General features: G+C 45.2%; 1 protein-coding gene across 50 annotated transcripts in view; it reads right to left on the bottom strand.

Moving 5' to 3' along the window:
- The window catches only part of TCF7L2 (transcription factor 7 like 2), a 217,334-nt gene that overhangs the window by 21,210 nt on the left and 177,240 nt on the right, over window positions 1–18,884 (bottom strand). For 38 of the 50 annotated variants that reach the window (XM_054503879.2, XM_054503897.2, XM_054503914.2 and 35 more), the window contains 3 exons: window positions 5,139–5,271; window positions 2,435–2,537; window positions 392–478 (listed from right to left, as the gene is read on the bottom strand). In XM_054503879.2, the coding sequence (XP_054359854.1) occupies window positions 392–478; window positions 2,435–2,537; window positions 5,139–5,271 (323 nt within the window). The remainder of the gene's footprint in view (window positions 1–391; window positions 479–2,434; window positions 2,538–5,138; window positions 5,272–18,884) is intronic. The other 12 variants (XM_063670283.1, XM_054503890.2, XM_063670286.1 and 9 more) reach the window with 1 other exon arrangement.

Here is an 18,884-nt window from a genome sequence, read left to right as displayed (position 1 = left end):
TGAGCTTTGAGAACACCGATAATCTTTTTTCGAACTCTTCTTGGTATAATAATAAAACTACCTTCACCGCTACCTTTCTTGCTGAGGACAGGACAACAGAGAAATGGCATTTTTAAAAGCTTCTGTCCTGTTTCTCCCTTGCCTTCTTAATTCATTAAAATACATTGTTCAACTGAGTGACTCAAAAATTTTACCCAGAAAGACATCACTTACCTTGGAATTTCAGGGCAATTTTTCAGGATTTTCTGGGAGTACAGCCTAATGCCACATTGGCTTTACACTAATAGAACTACATGTAGCCGTGGTCCCTGGGTGGCTTAGTGGCCATCTAGAGAATTTCCTGAGAAGTCACACATGGCCTTGGATGAAGGCCCCGGTTCTTGGAACTCACCTGGACATGGAAGCATTGACGGTCAGAGCTGTGGGGTAGGGGTGTCTGAATCCTCCTGTCGTGATTGGGTACACTGGTTGACCTTGCCTACAAAGAAGGGGTACAAAGTAAGAGACTTGAAACAAGGGTGGGGGTGGGGACAAGAAAAAGAAGAAAAGGGAAAAGTTCTCTCTGCACAGTAAGCTTTATTCTCATTTGATCAGAACAAAAATCTTGGGGATTGTACAGGAAGGATCAAAGGGAAGAAACACAGAACAATTTGAATGCCATAAATCTGATAGGAATGGCTAATTAAATTTTATAACCTCTGCTTATGTCAATAGAGACCCTCTCCCCAAGCTGAAACTAGGTGTTTTGTTGTAATAATTAAAGGCGAAGTCTCGCTTGCTTTAATGGAGCCATCACACTAATTGAGGGCTACACATCCAAAGGAAAACAATAATGAATGTAAATTTATACCAAAATAAAGTACAGTGAATCAAAGGACTTCAGTTGCGCTTTGGGCCTCTTTCGGTATTTAGATCTCGGTGAGAAAACATTAAATTAACAGAGCTTAATTTGTAGCCTTTTGTCAAATTAACAAGTGTTGACAAGAGTTACCGGGGGGAGAGTCCCCAAGAAGAATTGTGGGTAACCAATAGACAATCACATCTCATTACAATAATTAAAAAATACAGCAACATGCAAAATAGCATCCTCATGAAAGACACACAACTTTTTCTGACAGAGGGTTGTCTGAGTTGGCTATTCCTTTTTATCTAGCCTTCAAATATCTCCCCATCAGCTGAATGGGGCAAATGATCACTGAGAACTATTCGAGGGTTGGCCCCATCTATTTAGAAGAAATGGGTCACAAGCTCATGTTCATGTCTACCCTCCCAATAAAAATAAGAAGAGACAAAGAAACAGAAACTATACCCAGGGTTGGTATTTGGTACAGCTACTACATAATGCAATCTGTTTTTTATTTAAAAAAAAAAAAAAAAAAAACAGCATAGAATCTATCTAACTAGAGAAATACGGGTAGAATTGTGGGGTAAGCCACTCCAAAATTTTATCTTCCTTAAGGCTTTGAAAGGCCATCTTCCCTAAGACTCAAACCTGAGTTTTACCAGGATTTATTCCTTTTAGCATTCAATGTATTGTCCTGTGTTGTTCAGAGTACAGATCACCGATAAGGAGAAATATATCCACAGAAACAATCACGAAACACATATTACACACATGCTCATGCAAAAACACACATACACACAACCCCCCACAGTATGCTAATGCATCAAAGGCCTTTCTACTCTGAATTTAAAACACAGTTTTTTTAAGTTGCAAAAGACAGTCAAATAATCTGGGCACTGCCAGGAACTAGGACTGATGCTTACGAAGGCCCCACATGCTGCAGTGACAGTTCCAACTGCCCCATTCCCACCGTTCACAGTTAGGTAAAACATTCAATGTGCAAAGACTCTCAGAGAGATGCTGATTCAGTCCCATGGAGCTTCTCAACAGACAAAACTTTCCACTGTTGTTGTCAACCTTGGGAGTAATGTTCAGGATGAGGTGGGGGGTCCTGGAATCGTACAAGAACATGCCCTAATCCCAACCCTGGATTTCAAAACAAGACAGTTCTTGTTCCCGCTTCTGTGCCCCAAAATATGTAACATCTAAAATGGAGGACTCAATAGCCTCAACCCAATGACATGACTGCAGTTTGGGCAGCCAACAGCAGAAGGGTCATGATCAGCTTCATTGGGTGGAAGTTCCAGGAGTCTTCTGCAATTCCCAAAGGAACTTCAGGGCACCTCTGTCCACAGAGCCTTTGGGGACCATGGTCTTGGAATGCTAACTGCCAGTAACATAATCCACCTGAATGGCTGTGGATTTGCCTGTATTCCCACAGGACACCTCAGCAACACCTTTTCTGCGCCCTCCCACAGCCCCCTCCCCAACCCTGGCTTCTAACACACACACACACACACACACACAGAATAAATAATAAACATGCCCATGTACGAAACAAAAAGGAAATTAAAAAATGGAACTCCTTACTGTGGTACTAACCATCCTAGCGGATGGGGGATTTGTCCTACGGTGCCAGGCGATAGTGGGTAATACGGGGATATATCTGGAGGGTGCGGAGGCCGTGGGATTCCTGAGGGAAGAAGCAGCATTTTAGGTACAAAGGAGGGAGAGAAGGAAAGAGCAACCTGTTAGGGGATGGGAACAGGGAAAGGAGGAAGAGACGCATCTCTTCTGGAATCCTAGCACAAGGTTCATTCGTGATTATAAATCCTGAGTTGTTGGTAGGTTTCATCTCATTTTCCCTCAGCCTCAGTTTGAAAAATTAGTTTATCTCCTTCTAAATGGACTGGTATACTGGGTAGACTCAGAATATGCCATCTTGGGTATTTCTGCCTCATGTGACTGGTGTGATTGTCTCAAGTTTAAAAGAAACAACATCAAAAAGGCTCGGCACCTGGTGGAGAATGAAGCAATGGTAATCCCTGTTGCTCTTACAACACTGGCCCTTCGCCCTGCGGAGTTTCATGCCTTACCTGCACGAGAGCTACTCCTCCGATTTCTAACACACTTTTTGAGCCGTGGCATTCGAAAGGTTACTACCCTTGCCTTTTTTCAAAAACGGTGACTCCTCTAAAATGTCTCTGCCTCTATTTGGATGAGCTGGAGAAACTGATCAAATGCCATTTGGCATCTTATCCAAGGCAGAATCAGAGCTGAACAGACAGGGAGGTGTTGGAGGCTTGTGTACTCCATTCTGGAACTGCATCTGCTAGAGGACAGAGTCATCTGTGGGGATTAGGCCCACCTGCTGAATGGGCACCTCGTGCGTCGCAGGGGCTAAGAGCTTCACAAGGCACACATGAGCGGATTCTGCAAGTACGTGCCACCGCACACCTGCCAGTTCCACAGGAGCACATCCTGCAGTCGACTCTGACAGAGAGGAACTGATGTATGCCGTTGAAGTGGGAGGCAAAAGGCACAATACCACAGAATTAAAACAGAGTAATGGAGGGAACGGGCTGCATGTTCGTGGATGAAAACGACTTCATTTTTTAAAAAATTCATTCAGGAAGCTTTTAATCTGTAAATTAAGTCTCCCTGGGTGACATTTTCATGCAGACATTGCTTTCTCTCTATTACAAAAACCAAACAGATTAGCTGGGCTTGGACCCTACATCGAGCCATTTGCACACTTGAAAGAATGTTCGCAGAGGAAAAGTAAACAGTCCACAGACGTTAATCATATGTTTTACGATAACCATTTAAAAGCTATTCCCTGTACTACCATTATTTAAATGAGACGTTGACGCTGCCATTCACTGGTGGAGCCTGGGGCCGGCTGGAGGAGGCCGCCAGGCATCCAAGCACCAGGCTCAGTCCTGCACCAGCACAAAGGGGCTCAGAGACCAGTAAAACCCAGCTCATGTGTGGCTTCGTTCAGAGGCAGTGAAGGCCGCCTAACCAGGCAGCCTACCTACCCCAACACTACCAATCCCCTCTAACAAAGTGATGTGCGATCACCACTTTAAACCCATCCTTCCAATTATTGAGCTGGGAAGGGGAACTCCTACCAACACACTGGGTACCTGAAAGACACACACTAACCTTACCTGTTCTCCCAAGACCACCCCACCAGGAGCTGGGGCTGCCTGCCTGATTTAGATCTTGTTGGAGGAGAGCTACAAGTAACTCCACCTTCTTTTCCTCTCCCCTTTGGGAAAAAAGCAGTCAATGAACAACTGGGATAAAAAGGGGATGCTGGGCTGGGTGTGGTGGCTCATGCCTGTAATCCTAGCACTTTGGGAAGCTGAAGCGATCAGGAGTTCGAGACCAGCCTGGCCAACATGGTGAAACCCCGTCTCTCCTAAAAATACAAATATTAGCTGGGTATGGTGGCACATGCCTGTAGTTCCAGCTACTTGGGAGGCTCAGGCAAGAGAATTGTTTAAAACTGGGAGGCAGAGGTTGCAGGGAGCCAAAATCGTGCCACGGCATTCCAGCCTGGATGACAGAGCAAGACTCTGTTTAAAAACAACAACAACAACAACAAAAAGATGTTGAAAAGCATGACAACTTCTCTCAGACACCCATTGGTTGTTCTATGAAGAAATGAAGCAACCTGCCTGGGCTTCAGTATTCACATCTGTAAAATGGGTTCAACAATACCTAGAATATTGTAGGGGAAAACGAACCTAAATAAATTAGCAAAGAAAATGCAGAATCCAGTGATGTGGCTTTTTGAGGCTGTACCAACAAGTCATTGTCAAGTAGTGACTGGAGCCTCTTAGCCAGCGAGGAAGCCGAGGCTTGGAAAGCCATGCTGTCTCATCTTCCCAGGAAGCTGAGGAGGAACCCAAGAAATGCCTTCAATATGATTCCTGCATCCACGTCTGCCTGAGGCTCTTAGAGTTAAAAGCCACTCCTGAAACATACTGAGGACTCACAGCCGGGTTCCCAAGACAGCCCCTTCAGGGGTACTGGAAGCCATAAAGAGATCTTTAACACGGCAAATGAACTTCTCCAAAGGGAGTGGAAAACCACTGCCACACCAGGCCTCAACCACCCCAAAGAGCTTCCTTTTCAACACCCAGAAAAGCAACAGGGGGCCCCCCACCACCGTTCCCCCCAAGTCCCCTACTGCTCCACCCCTGGGGTTCCTGTGGAGGCCTCAAAGGTTCCCCCAGAACCCCAGGACCAGCGCTCTACCTTGGCTCCCAAGCCCACAGCCTACCTGTTTTGGGGTCTACGTCGGCTGGTAAGTGTGGAGGTGGGTTTCCCGGCGTGAAGTGTTCATTGCTGTACGTGATAAGAGGCGTGAGGGGGTGGACATGGTGAGGGTGCTGCACCACTGGCACTTTGTTCGACTGTGGGGAGGAGAACAGAGAAAGACACCGTCAAGCCGGTGCCAGCAGCCCAGGACTTCAGAGCACTGGGCCCGTGGGTTCCCCTGGCCACAGCCTCTCACCTGGATTTTCTAAGATGCACTAAAGTCTGCCCATCCCACACTCCCCCCAGTCCATGTGAAAATAATATAGTTGTAAGACAGCTCTCTGGGTGGGTCTGCTTTAGTTTTTATTTCCCCACTAAGCCTGGCCTTTAAAATACCTTCTCAATCCCTACCCCATTGTGGAGCCCAAGAGTCTGCACTTTTCCCATTGGCAGGTGAGTCACAAGTGGGGACTTCAATCTCCCATGCCTACTGCGTTTCCGCATGTTGTGGGGACCTCCTACCCCAAGGCCCCACCTCCAGGAGGCAGGCAGGCTGCACAGGGGACCACCTAGGAAAACCACCACTTACAAGAAACCGGCAGGGCCCAAATCCCACCCAGCCAGCCTCCTTAGCCACCCTCCCCCCAACAGCTCCTACCCCCTCTGCCCTTAGAAACAGCCGGCATGCTACAATCCTTCACAGACAGCATGGATGCAAAACCCCACTCATGGTTTGGGTGGGAGTGTCAACTTTACCAGAAAGCTCTAAACTGCCTGGCAAGCACCTGCATATTTTATGCAGATTACAGCAGCCCTGATTCATTAGGAATTTCATTAGAAAGTCATCCGGGAACGCTAATACATTAACTGGATGATGATGAATTGGGCTAATAAAAGGTATGCATTTTAGAAATGGGCAGTTCTAGAAAACAAAGTACAGGCATTTTTGTGTTTGGGAAGGGTGGGTCAGTGGAGAGAAGAGGGCAGCGTGGGGGGAAGAAAAGCATTTTAAAAATGTTTCTAGTTGCCATGCCCAGGCTTTCCCAAATTATTCTCCTCCTCTTTCCCCCACCTCCCGCTCAGTCCACCCCTCCCCACTCCACTACGCTGTGCTATAACTTAGCCCAGCAAGATCACAAAGAAAAAATTAAGCTGAAACAAGCAAACTACTGGGCCATTTACTGAGAGTAATCCAATTGCAAAAAACCCTATTCCCCATAGAGGATTTTCACTAAAATCCTACAACAGGGACATTTAACCAGATTAGGTACCAGCGAAGATAAAGAGGCAAGTATTAGATGATGAATGGATTAGAGTCAAGTTTCATTTCAGAACGTGTCTTCATTTCCTTTTATTACTTTTAGGAAGGCACAACTTGCATTAACATCAAGGAAAAGGAATTGCATTAAAAGAAAAGAAGGAAGGTTCTAGTGCTGCCCACTAGCGCCTGTTGAGTTCAGGGATCACTAAGCAGTTAGTTCTCTTTACTATTTCTCTTGTCCTTTTTTTTTTTTTTTTTTTTTAAGTGGGTGAGGAAGGAATGTAATATAAGAACAGCATTTCTTACCACAGGTAATTGAGGGGAAAGCATCTTTTAAAAAGTGCTTTTAACTTTTTTGTGGTTATGTGTGGAAAGAAAAATAAGGCCTTCTCTCTAGATGCCCCAGAAAAAAACTACAGAAAAAGAAGTCAACGTTTCCAACAGCCTGGTTTACCAATTCCTATGTATAACTGGACTCTTGGAGAAAGCGGCTAGCAGGTTGCTTACAGGAGCTTTGTGTTATGTGCCACCAATTTTGCATCAAAGCAAGTAAGTTAAAAGCCACCAAAGCAGACGGAGCTTTGGAAACCAGCAACACTTCCATAAAAGGGGCAGCCATGAAGGGCGGGGCAGCCATGGCCAGGGTGAAGGGCTGCTGCCCACGGCCAGTGCTGGCACCTCATGGACAGGCACTAAGGATTCCTTAAGAGGAAGATCTGCTCAGGACAACTTGAGAAATAAGGAACAAGGAAGCTCCCACTGTGTGCTGAGGTGGAGAAGGAAAAGGGAAAAGGAGAGGAAGGGAGGAAAAGAGACAGACACGGACAAAGTGGAGACCGTTAGGAGGCAAGGCAAATGACTGCTGCTGCCTTCGAGAAGTTTTCTCTTTGGTTGGAAAGATACATACCCGCTGACGTGAAAGAAAGCAGACCAGCTCCGGACAGTTTAAAGTGAGTGTTGGAAAACACCAGGGCGAGTGGGGAGAACCATTCATAGCCCAGAGAAGGGAAGATGATTACTAAGGGGTGGAAGGACTGATCAAGTGCCATGGGAGCCAGGACCACCGTCAGCCATGAGAAGCAGCACATGGAAGGAGAAAGGGCTAGTGGTGAGCATCAGAACCAGCAGCAGTCAGCCCCAAGTCAAGCATCTCCCAGAATGCTTTTCACCCATTCAGATTCCCCAATCCTAGGAAATCTCTCAGTAGGCCCTGATTCATTCACAGTGGGTCTGGGCTCAGGACCCAAGCATCTTGGGCCTGCTTGCTGGGTGTTGTGGGTGGTTCTTGTGTTCAGCCATGAGGACCACACACACACACACAGGCAAGCACAAAGGTAAAGAGCCATGGGTTCTGATCATGAATCAAGTCCTAGTTCTTAAGGAACCCAGGAAAAGGCTTAGCACAGAACCTAGCACATGCTAAGTTTGTTATTTATTATCTATTACAGTGGTTTATTATTGTTATTTTTATTGTTAGGAAGAAGCTGTCCAAATGACACGATCTGTCTACAGTAAAGAAGCAGAAATCCCACAGCCATCTTCTAAGCAGAACTAAGGGGAGACGTGGGGAAAACCCTCTTTCTCTACTTTACAATAAAAGAGGAAGATAGCGTTTGGGCAATAATGGAGTTAACTGAGTGTGAGATTTAAAAATTAAGTCTCCATCTTCTTAGATATACATATGAAGGCGATTCCAACAAAAGGTGGAGCCCTGTGTTCTGGCTACCAACACCTCTCCCAGTATTATTTTGCACACCTGAGCCTAGCCAACTAGTTTTTTCCTGTTCAGTCAAAACTATATGATGGGGGTGGGGGTGGGGTGGAGGGGGTGGTAGGGAACTGGAAGTTTTAGGTGCTGCCTGGCTTTAGGGGAAAAAAATGGGACCTGTACTAGGACTAGCCTCACTCCCTTCCAACCTCAACTGCATGCCAGGCAGGTCCCTGTGAAAGAATAGAACTTCCTCTCTGTCCAAGCTCATGGGTTCCCTTGCAAGAGATGAGAACTCTGTAGTCATACCTGCCAAAACCAGGGACTAATTGCCACTCCATCCAACCTGCCTCTACCTGGAATCCTCTATGATGGAAGGATTTTCTTCTTGCAAATGCCTATGTCTCTCCGGCCTCAGACCCCAGAAGCCTTTCTTCCTACATCACACGATGCCCATTGCTGGGGGGGTGTGTGCACTCTTCTTGGTCCCACTATACCTAAGTTCCTTAGGGACAAGGACTATGTCTTCTAGAACTTTGTGTCCTCCCAAGTGCCCAGTCTGTGGAATGCAGAGCACATTCTCCTAAACTGCAGAAGAACCACCAAATTGCAACTGCAAGCATTCAAAGGGAAAGACAAAGCCAATCACAGATTAACTTCAAGTAAACGGCGGTGCTCTTTAAATGTAGTCTCCTTAGAATCACAGAACAGAGCTTAGTGGTCCTTCTGGACCATCCAGTTCAATACCCTTGCAGACACTACCTCCATCACAACTGTGCCTTTAAAAGGGTTTTAGGGGCAACTGGCATTACATACAGTGATTCAAGAACTGAATTCAAGGAAGACCCGAGTTTTAATCCTTCCTCACCAGGTTGGCTGTGCGACCTCTCTCAAGACTTCCTTTCTGTCTCTGTCAACTCTGGATGAGAATCGTGTCTACCTCGCAGGGTTGTGAAAACTGAATGAGAACTTGCACATAAAGTATTTAGCAAAGTGACAGGCACAAGCTAAACGTGCAATACAAAGATGCTTTGAAAATGCAATCTGATGAATACTAATGATGACGCAGTTCACTATCCCTCTAGCCTCTTCTGATTTAATTCACGGAGCAGGGGGGATAACACAGCCACGATTACACTCCTGATTTCAAAGGTAAGGATGTTTGTTTATGGGGCAAGATCATTCTAGATGATTAGTGGCACTCTCCTCAGGCACATACCCTTCTTCAAAATGTGGTATTTAATTAATCCATATATTTTAATATCTCTTGTGAGAAAAGTCATCACTTTACTATGCCAATAAATGAGATTGCCACAGAGGAGCTGAAAGTTAAAGAAAAAAAAAAAAGGCAGGTGGAGATGATCATGGTCCCTTCCAGATCAGGGCAAGGGCCTTCAAGTAAGAGCTGTCATAAATGAAACACAAAAGAATCCAAATAGAAAGATGCCCCTTGGACAGTTCTCCTTCTCTTTGAACACCTCCCACTTCTCTAACGAGGTCTTTAAGAACTGTGTTCAAAACCGCACCACCCTAAGAAAATTTAGATATGAAAAGTAACTTGGTTGCAACATAGACAACCTTCCAGAAATGTACTCATGGCAACTAAATTAGCAGCAACTATCCATGCTGGGGGTGCTGGTGGGCTCATTAGCCTGCAGTACTTATTCCCTCCCACTTTTATCTCTTCATAAACAGAGCCCAGTGTGCAACGGAAACAGCTCAACGTAAGGCCTTTTCGGGAACTATTTCATCTAAATACATCTTCAAAACTACATGGGGATACAAAATCATTATAGCCAGTGACAGCAAACCAATGTTCAAGGTCACGGCAGTGATGGTCAAGGAGAGCTGTGTGAAGAGCCTACGTTGCTGTACTGAACTCTGAAAACATGATGACAAAGGACTCTCCGAGCCACAAAAACAGCAAACACTCACATACGAATAACTCACATAATTTCAAAACTGTTATACCACAGCTGCCGAAGTCACACCACCACCATCAGCTTAGAACACCTTTTCTAGATGAAATGAGGGTAGGATGGGGACTGACCAGCTGCTACCCCCGAAGCACTACCATCCACACCAGCACAGCTCAGGGTGGCCGCCGTTTAATGGTGCCTTGGGCTCTGTGTCTGTGTGTCTCTGTGCTGAATGCATAACATGCTTTATTCTAGGAAATCCTCACAACGAGCCTATGAAGTAGTCGGCATTTGTTATCAGTTCCACGCAGTAGGTAAAGACTTTTTTTTTTCCAGATTACATGCCTTGAGAGAGTGGTGTTTCTAAGCTTTGCAGCCTCACCTGCCTGCCTCCACCACCCCACTTCTACACTCTCCCAGTCTGCAGAAACTGGCATTACTGGGATGGGGTTGAATGCTGTGTTCATCTAGTGAGATGCACCCAATGAGATCAGCCCTGGCCAACCTTCCCATTGGATACAGCTGCTTCAGGACTCTCGGTGGGATTTGTCCTCAAACTCCCACCTACCAATCACTGCATCCTAGACCATTTTCAGCAAATATTGCCCCTAAACCCCAAATTAGGAGGAGCTCAGTGTTCCCTGCCTTAGCCACAATGTCACAGGGCATTGAGTATTTTTAGCAGGGATTTTTACACATTTGGCTGATTATGGGAAGACTGGGGATGGAAGGGGTAAAGACATTTAATAGGATGTTTCTGCTTCTCAAATACAAACATGCAGTATCTCGGCCCAGCAGGATTCAGATGATAAAAACACTTTATGTGGTCAGTTCTGGGCTGACAAGAAACTAAAGAAAAAGTCCACTAAAAAACCAAACCATTAAATGAAGTAAACAGTATCTATTTAAAAGGAACCAAAATCCTCATCTGACTTTAAATCATTCAGGGCTTTATGCTTTCTACCTGGAGAAATCGCTCTTTGGCAAAGCCAAGCTTTCCTCTGTCTGGTTCCTTAGGCTCCATGGGTTTTGAGCATTGAATAGTTAAATCATAAAGAAAAGGTCCTTTAACAGCCCTCAAGGCACACAAAGCCCTTCCACCCAAAGTATTCATCGTATTCAAGGACTACAGTGAGGGGGAATGGGGAGGGGGAGGCGCCCCTGTGGCTGACCTTTGACCTTTCAAGAACCCTTAAGCATAGCGCTCTGCAACTTGGCCATGCCACCCTCATCGCCAAGCGCCCACACACCCATCCAGACGCTGTTCCTCATTTGGAACTTGGCAAGTGAAAGATTGATTAAGGCACTTCTAAGATCCCTCTGCTTAGTCCCCCTCTCACCCCGACCCCACAAGCCTCTATAACTGTGGGCAACCTAGAGGGAATGAAAGCTTGCCATTCACCTCCGCAACCTATTAATCAACAGACACTGAAAACAAATAGAGCCATTGCTGGCCCTGGTGTCTCCCTTGGCTCTCCTCTTCAATACGCCCCTATTGCTGCCTCTTTCTGCAGTAGCAAAATGGGGCCAGAAAGTGCCTTTAGGAGCTCCGCACAATAAAACTAAAGCAACAGAGGAGCATTTGTCAGCCTTTTCCCCTCCTCAGGGTGGGCATGGAAGGTCTTTGGGGGTCTTCACTTACCAGCCCTCCCAGGGGCTGAAATCAGCATCAGGAAGGGACACCATTCACTCCAAGTTTACATTTAAAAACTGGGTTTATTGTCCACCTCTATGCATTTTTCCAGATGCCGTTTACTATGGCTACAGCAAGACCAATGGCAACTGCTAAAACGTTAATAAAAGTTTCACATCACTGAAGATGTGGCAAGTTGGGGAAGAGGACAGGTTGGGGACACAATGAAGGAAGGACTGTTTCTTATCCATCAACTACCCTTTGGCAACTCAACTAGTCCTGTTTTTCCAGCCTGTGAGGGTGGTGAACAGTCAGTTAAGGTAACCCTCCTGTCCCCAACAGCCTATGACCCCAGCAGTTAGCAACGATTTCTGCTGGTGGGATGGCCACAGGAGACACAGCCAGCGCAACCTAGGCCTAGGCCTGCATGGACAGTCCCCTCCCAACCCAGCAGGCCAACACTTGCTTTTGCATCCTGCAAACCTCTTATATATACACAGAATAAAAACAGCAGTCATGACTTCCTCCCGTGGCCCCAAATGGGTGGGCTTCCTCAGAGCATTTTACCCTGGCCCGTGCCCCTCTCCCCTCGCAGCTAGCCAGGACCCATCCAGCGCCATGGACAGGGTCCTTTCTTAGTTGAATGTTGCTCCTTTCTGTCTAAGGCCTTGTTCCCAGCTAATGGTGGATTGTTTCCCTGGACAAGACTTCTATTGATAGCTATAGCACTGCCTGTTTGGAAATAATAAAAGACAGAAGGTTTCACAGGGTTCGAGTTTTACTTGGAGAAACAAGGTGGTAAGAGAAAAGAGATCTGCCTGTGAGATGCAGAAAAGCAAAGCCCACCCTGCCAGCCGCAGTACACAGCCTGCATCCTCTGGCTGGGCTGCTGCAGAACCTACCCCCGCAGGCTGCAGAGTTAGAGCGTCTCCAACCCCTGAGAGCCTCCCAGGAAGGGTGCTGCTTATTTGTTTTGTAAATTATCAATAGCTGGCTTTTATTTCTCTCTCCCTCTCTGGAATCAAATCCATTTAGACAGCAAGAAGAGGAAGAGAGACGATTCTCTCTGCCGTCTGTGAAATTTTGCCGACTCATAGTTTCTCATGGATTCACACAGGCATTAAAATTCTTCTTGCTGGGAAATGACTGAACAGAGCAAGCAGGGAGAGGAGAAACGTGCAGCCAGTTTTCATCCAAATTCTCTCACACACATGCAAATACCTAGAACTAACTCAATCACTTCAAGTCCTTGGACTTTCTTGGGGTGGCCCTTTCTATATTATAACCACCCAGCTGGTAACACACCAAACAGACTGCCAAACATGAAGGGTCTAGAGGACCAAGCTCAGCTCTTCTTAAAGACCTTTTCTCAATCCTCAAAAGGAGGATGGAAGGGCTGGGGGGTGAGAGGTGGTGGGTAGGCTGGAGGTGTTGGAATGGAGGAATAGAGGAACATTCGAACCTGGAAAATAAAGAAGGTGTTACGATGGAGGAATAGAGGAACATTTGTACCTGGAAAATAAAGAAGGTGTTGAGATGGAGGAATAAAGGAACATTCGAACCTGGAAAATAAAGATGTGCACCAGCTGCTTGGCTTTGTGAAAACCGCAGCCAAGGCCCAACCCAGCAAAGCTGTGCATTCACAGGCTCTTGAACAATTACTTCCAGTTAAGTTCATTAAACATAATTTATTTCCACTCATTCTCATTTATTTTCCAATTAAAAAGAAAGCATCCCATTGTGCCTCCCCCAGCCAACCTTTAAAACACTTGCAAGCTTACGTCTTAGCCCACCCGGTCCAGGCTCGCCCCTGATCAGCGAGTTTCCAGGGTTTTCTTCCTGCCTGCCTCTGCCTCCCTCCAGCAGCGTCACAAAATTCTCAACCTGGAGGTCAGTGAGGGAGTGCGACAGGCACAACGGGGCCCTCTGTCCTAATCCTCCACCAGGTCTCAGGGATGAAGAACCAGCCACTTCACCCCTAAGTAATTTCCCAGGAATTTGCAACCTCCACCCTCCCGCCAAATATTTCTCTACTACTTGGGTATTAAATGATTAGCGTTAACATAATCAATCTTGTTAAGTGCCCGAGTTTGCAGAGAATGTTTGGGAATTGGGTAAGAGAGTACAGCTGTTTCTAGGAGAGCAGATCTTCAAAATTGAGCCAGAAATAAATCGAACCTATCCCAAATGAAGAAATCCAAAAGCTCAAATTCAAAACAACTTTTAACAAATAATAATGATTTCCAGACCACCCCCTCGCCACCAAACACAACAACCCCAAATCTAGGGATTCCTAAATATAATGGAAAGGAAATCACCAATTTTGATTTAGAGTAAATTTTAAGAGCATAATGGTTATTACATCCTGGGGAATTAAAGAAAGAAATAGTGAACAAAATCTGACACCAACTTTCTAATTTATTTACAGGGAACAGCTGCATAAAAAGGTCTTTTGTTTTTCTTGTATATCCTGTGCCTAACTTTCGAATCTCAATCTGCATTTGAAAATCATGCCTACTCCATGGAGTCTGAGAAAAGCTCAAGAAACAGCTGTTTCCTTCACCGATCAGGTAAATTTTCTCCCTAGAAAAAGAGGAGGTAAGCCAAGAGGAAGAACAAACGTTTCCACTCATGTGGTTCAACAAACACAAATGCTCAAACCCTGTGATTCAGCAAAGACCGACAGAAAGGAAGACGAACACAAAGGCAGAACTGCCATTGTTCCGTTCTATCCTGTCTTGTTAGTATCCCAAACATGGGCATCCTTTAACGGGCATCTACAGCCAGAATAAATAACACGCGTGAAAATGACACAGAGTCACCATGGGACGAGGGCAAACACAATTGCTGCTCCCTCTGATCTCCAGCTGATGTGTTGCAAGTTTAAGGTAACGAGGGAGTGACCCAGGCAAAGTTGATTTTTTTCAAAAATCCTCAAATGTGTGCAGAAGTATGTAATCTGGAGGGCATGTCAGGATTTCATCACATTCCAAAATATTGCAGAAGGAAAGAATTCTATTACACAGCTCAGCCAGGCCCCCAACAACCCCAAACCACAAAGGGGAGGTTTCCCTAAGAATACAAGGTTTCAGGCTCTGCTGCTTCCAGAAAATGCCGATGCAGCAGCCTGTTGTGACAATACAGAGATCATAATATCTGTATCACTGGAGTCGGGAATTTACGTTTTCAAAGGAACTCCCTTCTCATAAGACATCAAGAATAGTGGTTTACTCTCACCAAAGCCAACAGGACCACTATTAAGTAACGCAGGTAATTTGAGTAAACTAGGGTCTAGAACCTCAACATGGGAGACTGTACTGGGTGTGATATTTGCAGTAACACAACGTACACATTTGCAACACAGCCTCCACTCTCTTCACCACCATTCCTGACAGTTTACACAATCCTAGATTGAACCAAAAAGTTGCACACAGCTAGAAAGGAAAACCAAGATTTACACCCATCGTTATTTTACGCTCAACTAGAAAACTATCTACGATCTTGTGTTTTAATTTGACGCACAGAATTTAATTCATGATGTTGAAAATATAAACATAAGTCTATGGTATATTTCATTCCTTCTCACCCCAAAATTGGATCGAAGAGCTTATCGACCACTGCAGATTATTTCTGTTTGGTCATACAATAACACCACAAATAATAAAAGTAATTAAGGAATTGCCTCCAAATTCAAGAGAATGCCCTTACAGCTTGTGGCAAAAGATGATCACTCCAGCCAGGCACGGTGGCTCACGCCTGTAATCCCAGCACTTTTGGAGACCGAGACGGGCGGATCACCTGAGGTCAGGAGTTCAAGACTAGCCTGGCCAATGTGGTGAAACCCCGTCTCTACTAAAAATACAAAAATTAGCTGGGCGTGGTGGTGGGTGCCTGTAATACCAGCTACTCAGGAGGCTGAGGCAGGGGAATTGCTTGAACCCGGGAGGTGGAGGTTGCAGTGAGCCGAGATCTCGCCATTGCACTCCAGCCTGGGTAATAAGAGTGAAACTCCGTCTCAAAAAAAAATAAAAAAAAAATAATAATAATTTTAAAAAAAAGATATCACCACACAGTTGAAGAGAGTATAATGGATCCTAAATCCCAAATTCATATTGCAAAAGTGCCTTCTCCCTAATTATTAACAGCACAATGAGCTGTCATCAGGCTCTTGCTCGGGTTTCCAAAACACATTTTATATTAAGTTTACAAAACACACCACAAGCAAGACCATAGCCCTAAAAAGCCAGCATCTAAATCTGGAGATTGACAACTAAAGACGGAGCAACAGAAAGTTAGCATTAAATATGAAACCAAAATACACAGTTTACACAGCCCTGCTGTTAAAGCCTTATCACTCAAAACTTTGAAGCTTTTAAAGTATGCTCCTCTATAAGGCAATGTCATTTTTCCTTCTCTCTCTTCTGATGGAGCCCACCCTGGTGGGTGAAGAAAACAATTATTTGTTAGAAGAAATTCCAAGCCGTACCACCCCTTCCCAGATTCCAGCTCAGCCATACTTGGGGAACAGGGTCTGCCTTACCATAGAAGTGTAAGGACTGTGATGAAAGTCAGACTTCTCTCCTCCCCATCTTTTTTTAACCCTTTCTCCCCCTCCCCAAAAAACTGCTGTGAAAAGGACTCAAAGAAAGGGCATAGCTTGAGTTGACCATTTATTCTTGTTTTGTTTTTTCCTTCCCATGATCTAAATTAAGGGGGGGGGAAAAAGCATAGGTTTAATGGTCAATACCATAAGCATGGACACGAACATACACACATCCCCCCATACACACACCCCATACACACACCACACACCCCACTACTCACCCAGCAATTCAAATTGAGGTGCCAACCGCCCAACTGCTGGAACAGAGAGACCCCGGAGGCCACTGCGCCTCCCTTACCACTCAAATCTTCCATTCCCACTAAAATTGTATCCCTAGGGTACATAACAGCCTTGGTTTTCCCTCTCTCCACCTCTAAAAAAAACTTTCTCTGTACCTTCGAGATGGGACTGGGCCAGTTTTTTTTCCTCCTCCCTTTCTGCTTTTCTCACTTTTCTTTTTCCTCCCAGCTTCCCCTCCCTTTAAACCTTTCACTTAAAGAACTGAAAAAAAGCATCTAAAAAGATCGAAATGGCTCCAGATTCCTGGCCAAGTAGGCTCAAAATGCTCAAAGTCGTCACTCATATTGCCTAGAATTATTTTGTTAATCCTTCCCCCTGCACACACATCCCTTAAAAAATCTTAAAATAAAAAACAAAAAAGTCCACTAATAATCTAGAGTTCAGCTGGTTGCAGATTTAATTTTTTTAAAAAAATTTAAAAACTCCTTCTACTTTCTAATCTTTGCCACTACAGAATCCGTGAAGGAAGGGGGAAGGTCCATGTTCCCCAGCCAGCTCAGGGCACCTCAGCAAAGTCCCCTCCCTCACCCGTTACCTTGGGCAGCAGGGACAGAGCTGCCGCTAAGAGTAGCAAAGAAATTACGGTCAGCCATGAGGGAAAATGATCAACCGAGTGCAGGAGGCAGGCACTTTATCTGCAAGATTGTCAAATCCCTCAAAACAAATTTCTTAGGGAGAGGGCTGCGATGGGAGAGGGGAGGGAGGAGGAAAGGATATTTTCTTGTCACAGTGACACGGAAGTGACACTTTGCAGGGCCTTGCCTGCCCTGTATACACCCTCTCTTCCTTCCAGAGTAACAGAATGTGCCTGAAAGATTTTCAACTGACCTCCCTGGAAGCAGAAGAAACGAAGCTTTCTGGGCTCGCTAGTATTCCAACAGTCAGAATGCTAACTCACTTTTTGGACTGTTGAGTTTTGTGAGCTTTCTCCATGAATAGGGAGAGAGACAGAGAGAGAGAAGGAAGGGAAATGGCAGAGGGATGCAAAGGCTACAGTTGAATTCCACAAACCCGACTTACTTTTCCTGGGGCTCTTATGGGATCCAGGGCCGGGTACATTTGTGTGGGTTTAACTTAACTTGAGTTGAGACACTCAGACATCACAGGCCAGAAATCGTCCTCTTTTACATGAAGGAGGGGAGTGTGGGAGGGTGGCTGCTCACGGAGGGATTACAGACAGAAAAAGTTGCAGGGGACAAAACTCATCCAGAACGCTTTTCCGGTCTTTTCCCACCCCAAGTGTTAAGCCATTTCACCCTCTTCAAAAGCAAACACACAACTCCGATTTACATGCAGGTAAGAAAACACCCCTGCTGCCACATGGGATCCTGGACTTGTGTGGCTTGAAGCAAGACCAGTGGCAAAGATTTGGTTTCTTCTGACGGCAGGACACCTAAGGTGGAGATGTTTTTAATTTACTGAACTGATTGCCCATCTGTTTATCTCCAAACCCACAAGACTGTTTTCATGATGTAGGTCTTTAAACAATCTGTTAATACACGGGACAAGTTAATCACCCTCGCCACTCCCCGCCAAAAAAATCAACAAAAACAAGGGCTAGGAGGGCTTAAATATAACAAAAAAGTGGGAATTCTTCATTTTCTTCTTTTCTTCTTTTTTAAAATACTGCTCCGTGGCCTCTCTTTCTGGACTTATCTGGCCTTCCTGTGTGTCAGGCAGCAATCTTTAAGGCCCTTAATACCAAAACAAAACCCTGCCATTCCCTTTACATAGTGGTAACAAAAGCAATGAGCCTCCACTTTGACAAGTAAAAAGCCCCAACCACACAGCCCCCTAATTGCCTTCCCTCCCTCTATTCACGCGGACCACCACACTCCTGGCAGCTGCTTTTGTCACACACGCAATTTCTTAAGTAAACTGCAAGTTCTCTGCCGCTGATGGACAGCTCCCAATCATTCAGCAACAATAACTTATAAAGTACGGCAAACAGGATGGGCAACTTTACCTAAGAATTTATTTTCTAGCTTTCTCAAAAGACCGAGAAATGAAAAAAAAAAAAAGGAAGCAGCAACATAAGCTAACTCATGCTAGACAGACCCCCCTCTTCCTTAAAAAGTAAAGGGAAATTTCTTCAAACTAAAAACTGCTCCTCAGAAACTCTTTCCGGATATTTGCCCATCCCATCGCACTATTCTAAATTCATCCCCAGGGTGCCCCCAGTTTGTCAGAAGTACACCACGCTTAGAACATTCCCACAAAAAAATCAAAAGGTGATCAAGTGCTGCAAAGTTCTGTAGTGTTTAAAAAAAAAGACAGCAACAACAAGAAAACACTTCCCCAAAACAAAACAAAACAACAACAACAAAACAAAAACGCAAGCTTC

Source organism: Pongo pygmaeus, chromosome 8 (genome assembly GCF_028885625.2).
Source record: "Pongo pygmaeus isolate AG05252 chromosome 8, NHGRI_mPonPyg2-v2.0_pri, whole genome shotgun sequence".
Classification (NCBI taxonomy): Eukaryota; Metazoa; Chordata; class Mammalia; order Primates; family Hominidae; genus Pongo; species Pongo pygmaeus.
The sequence above is the reverse complement of the archived record's forward strand: the minus strand, read 5'-3'. Positions and strand labels throughout refer to the sequence as shown.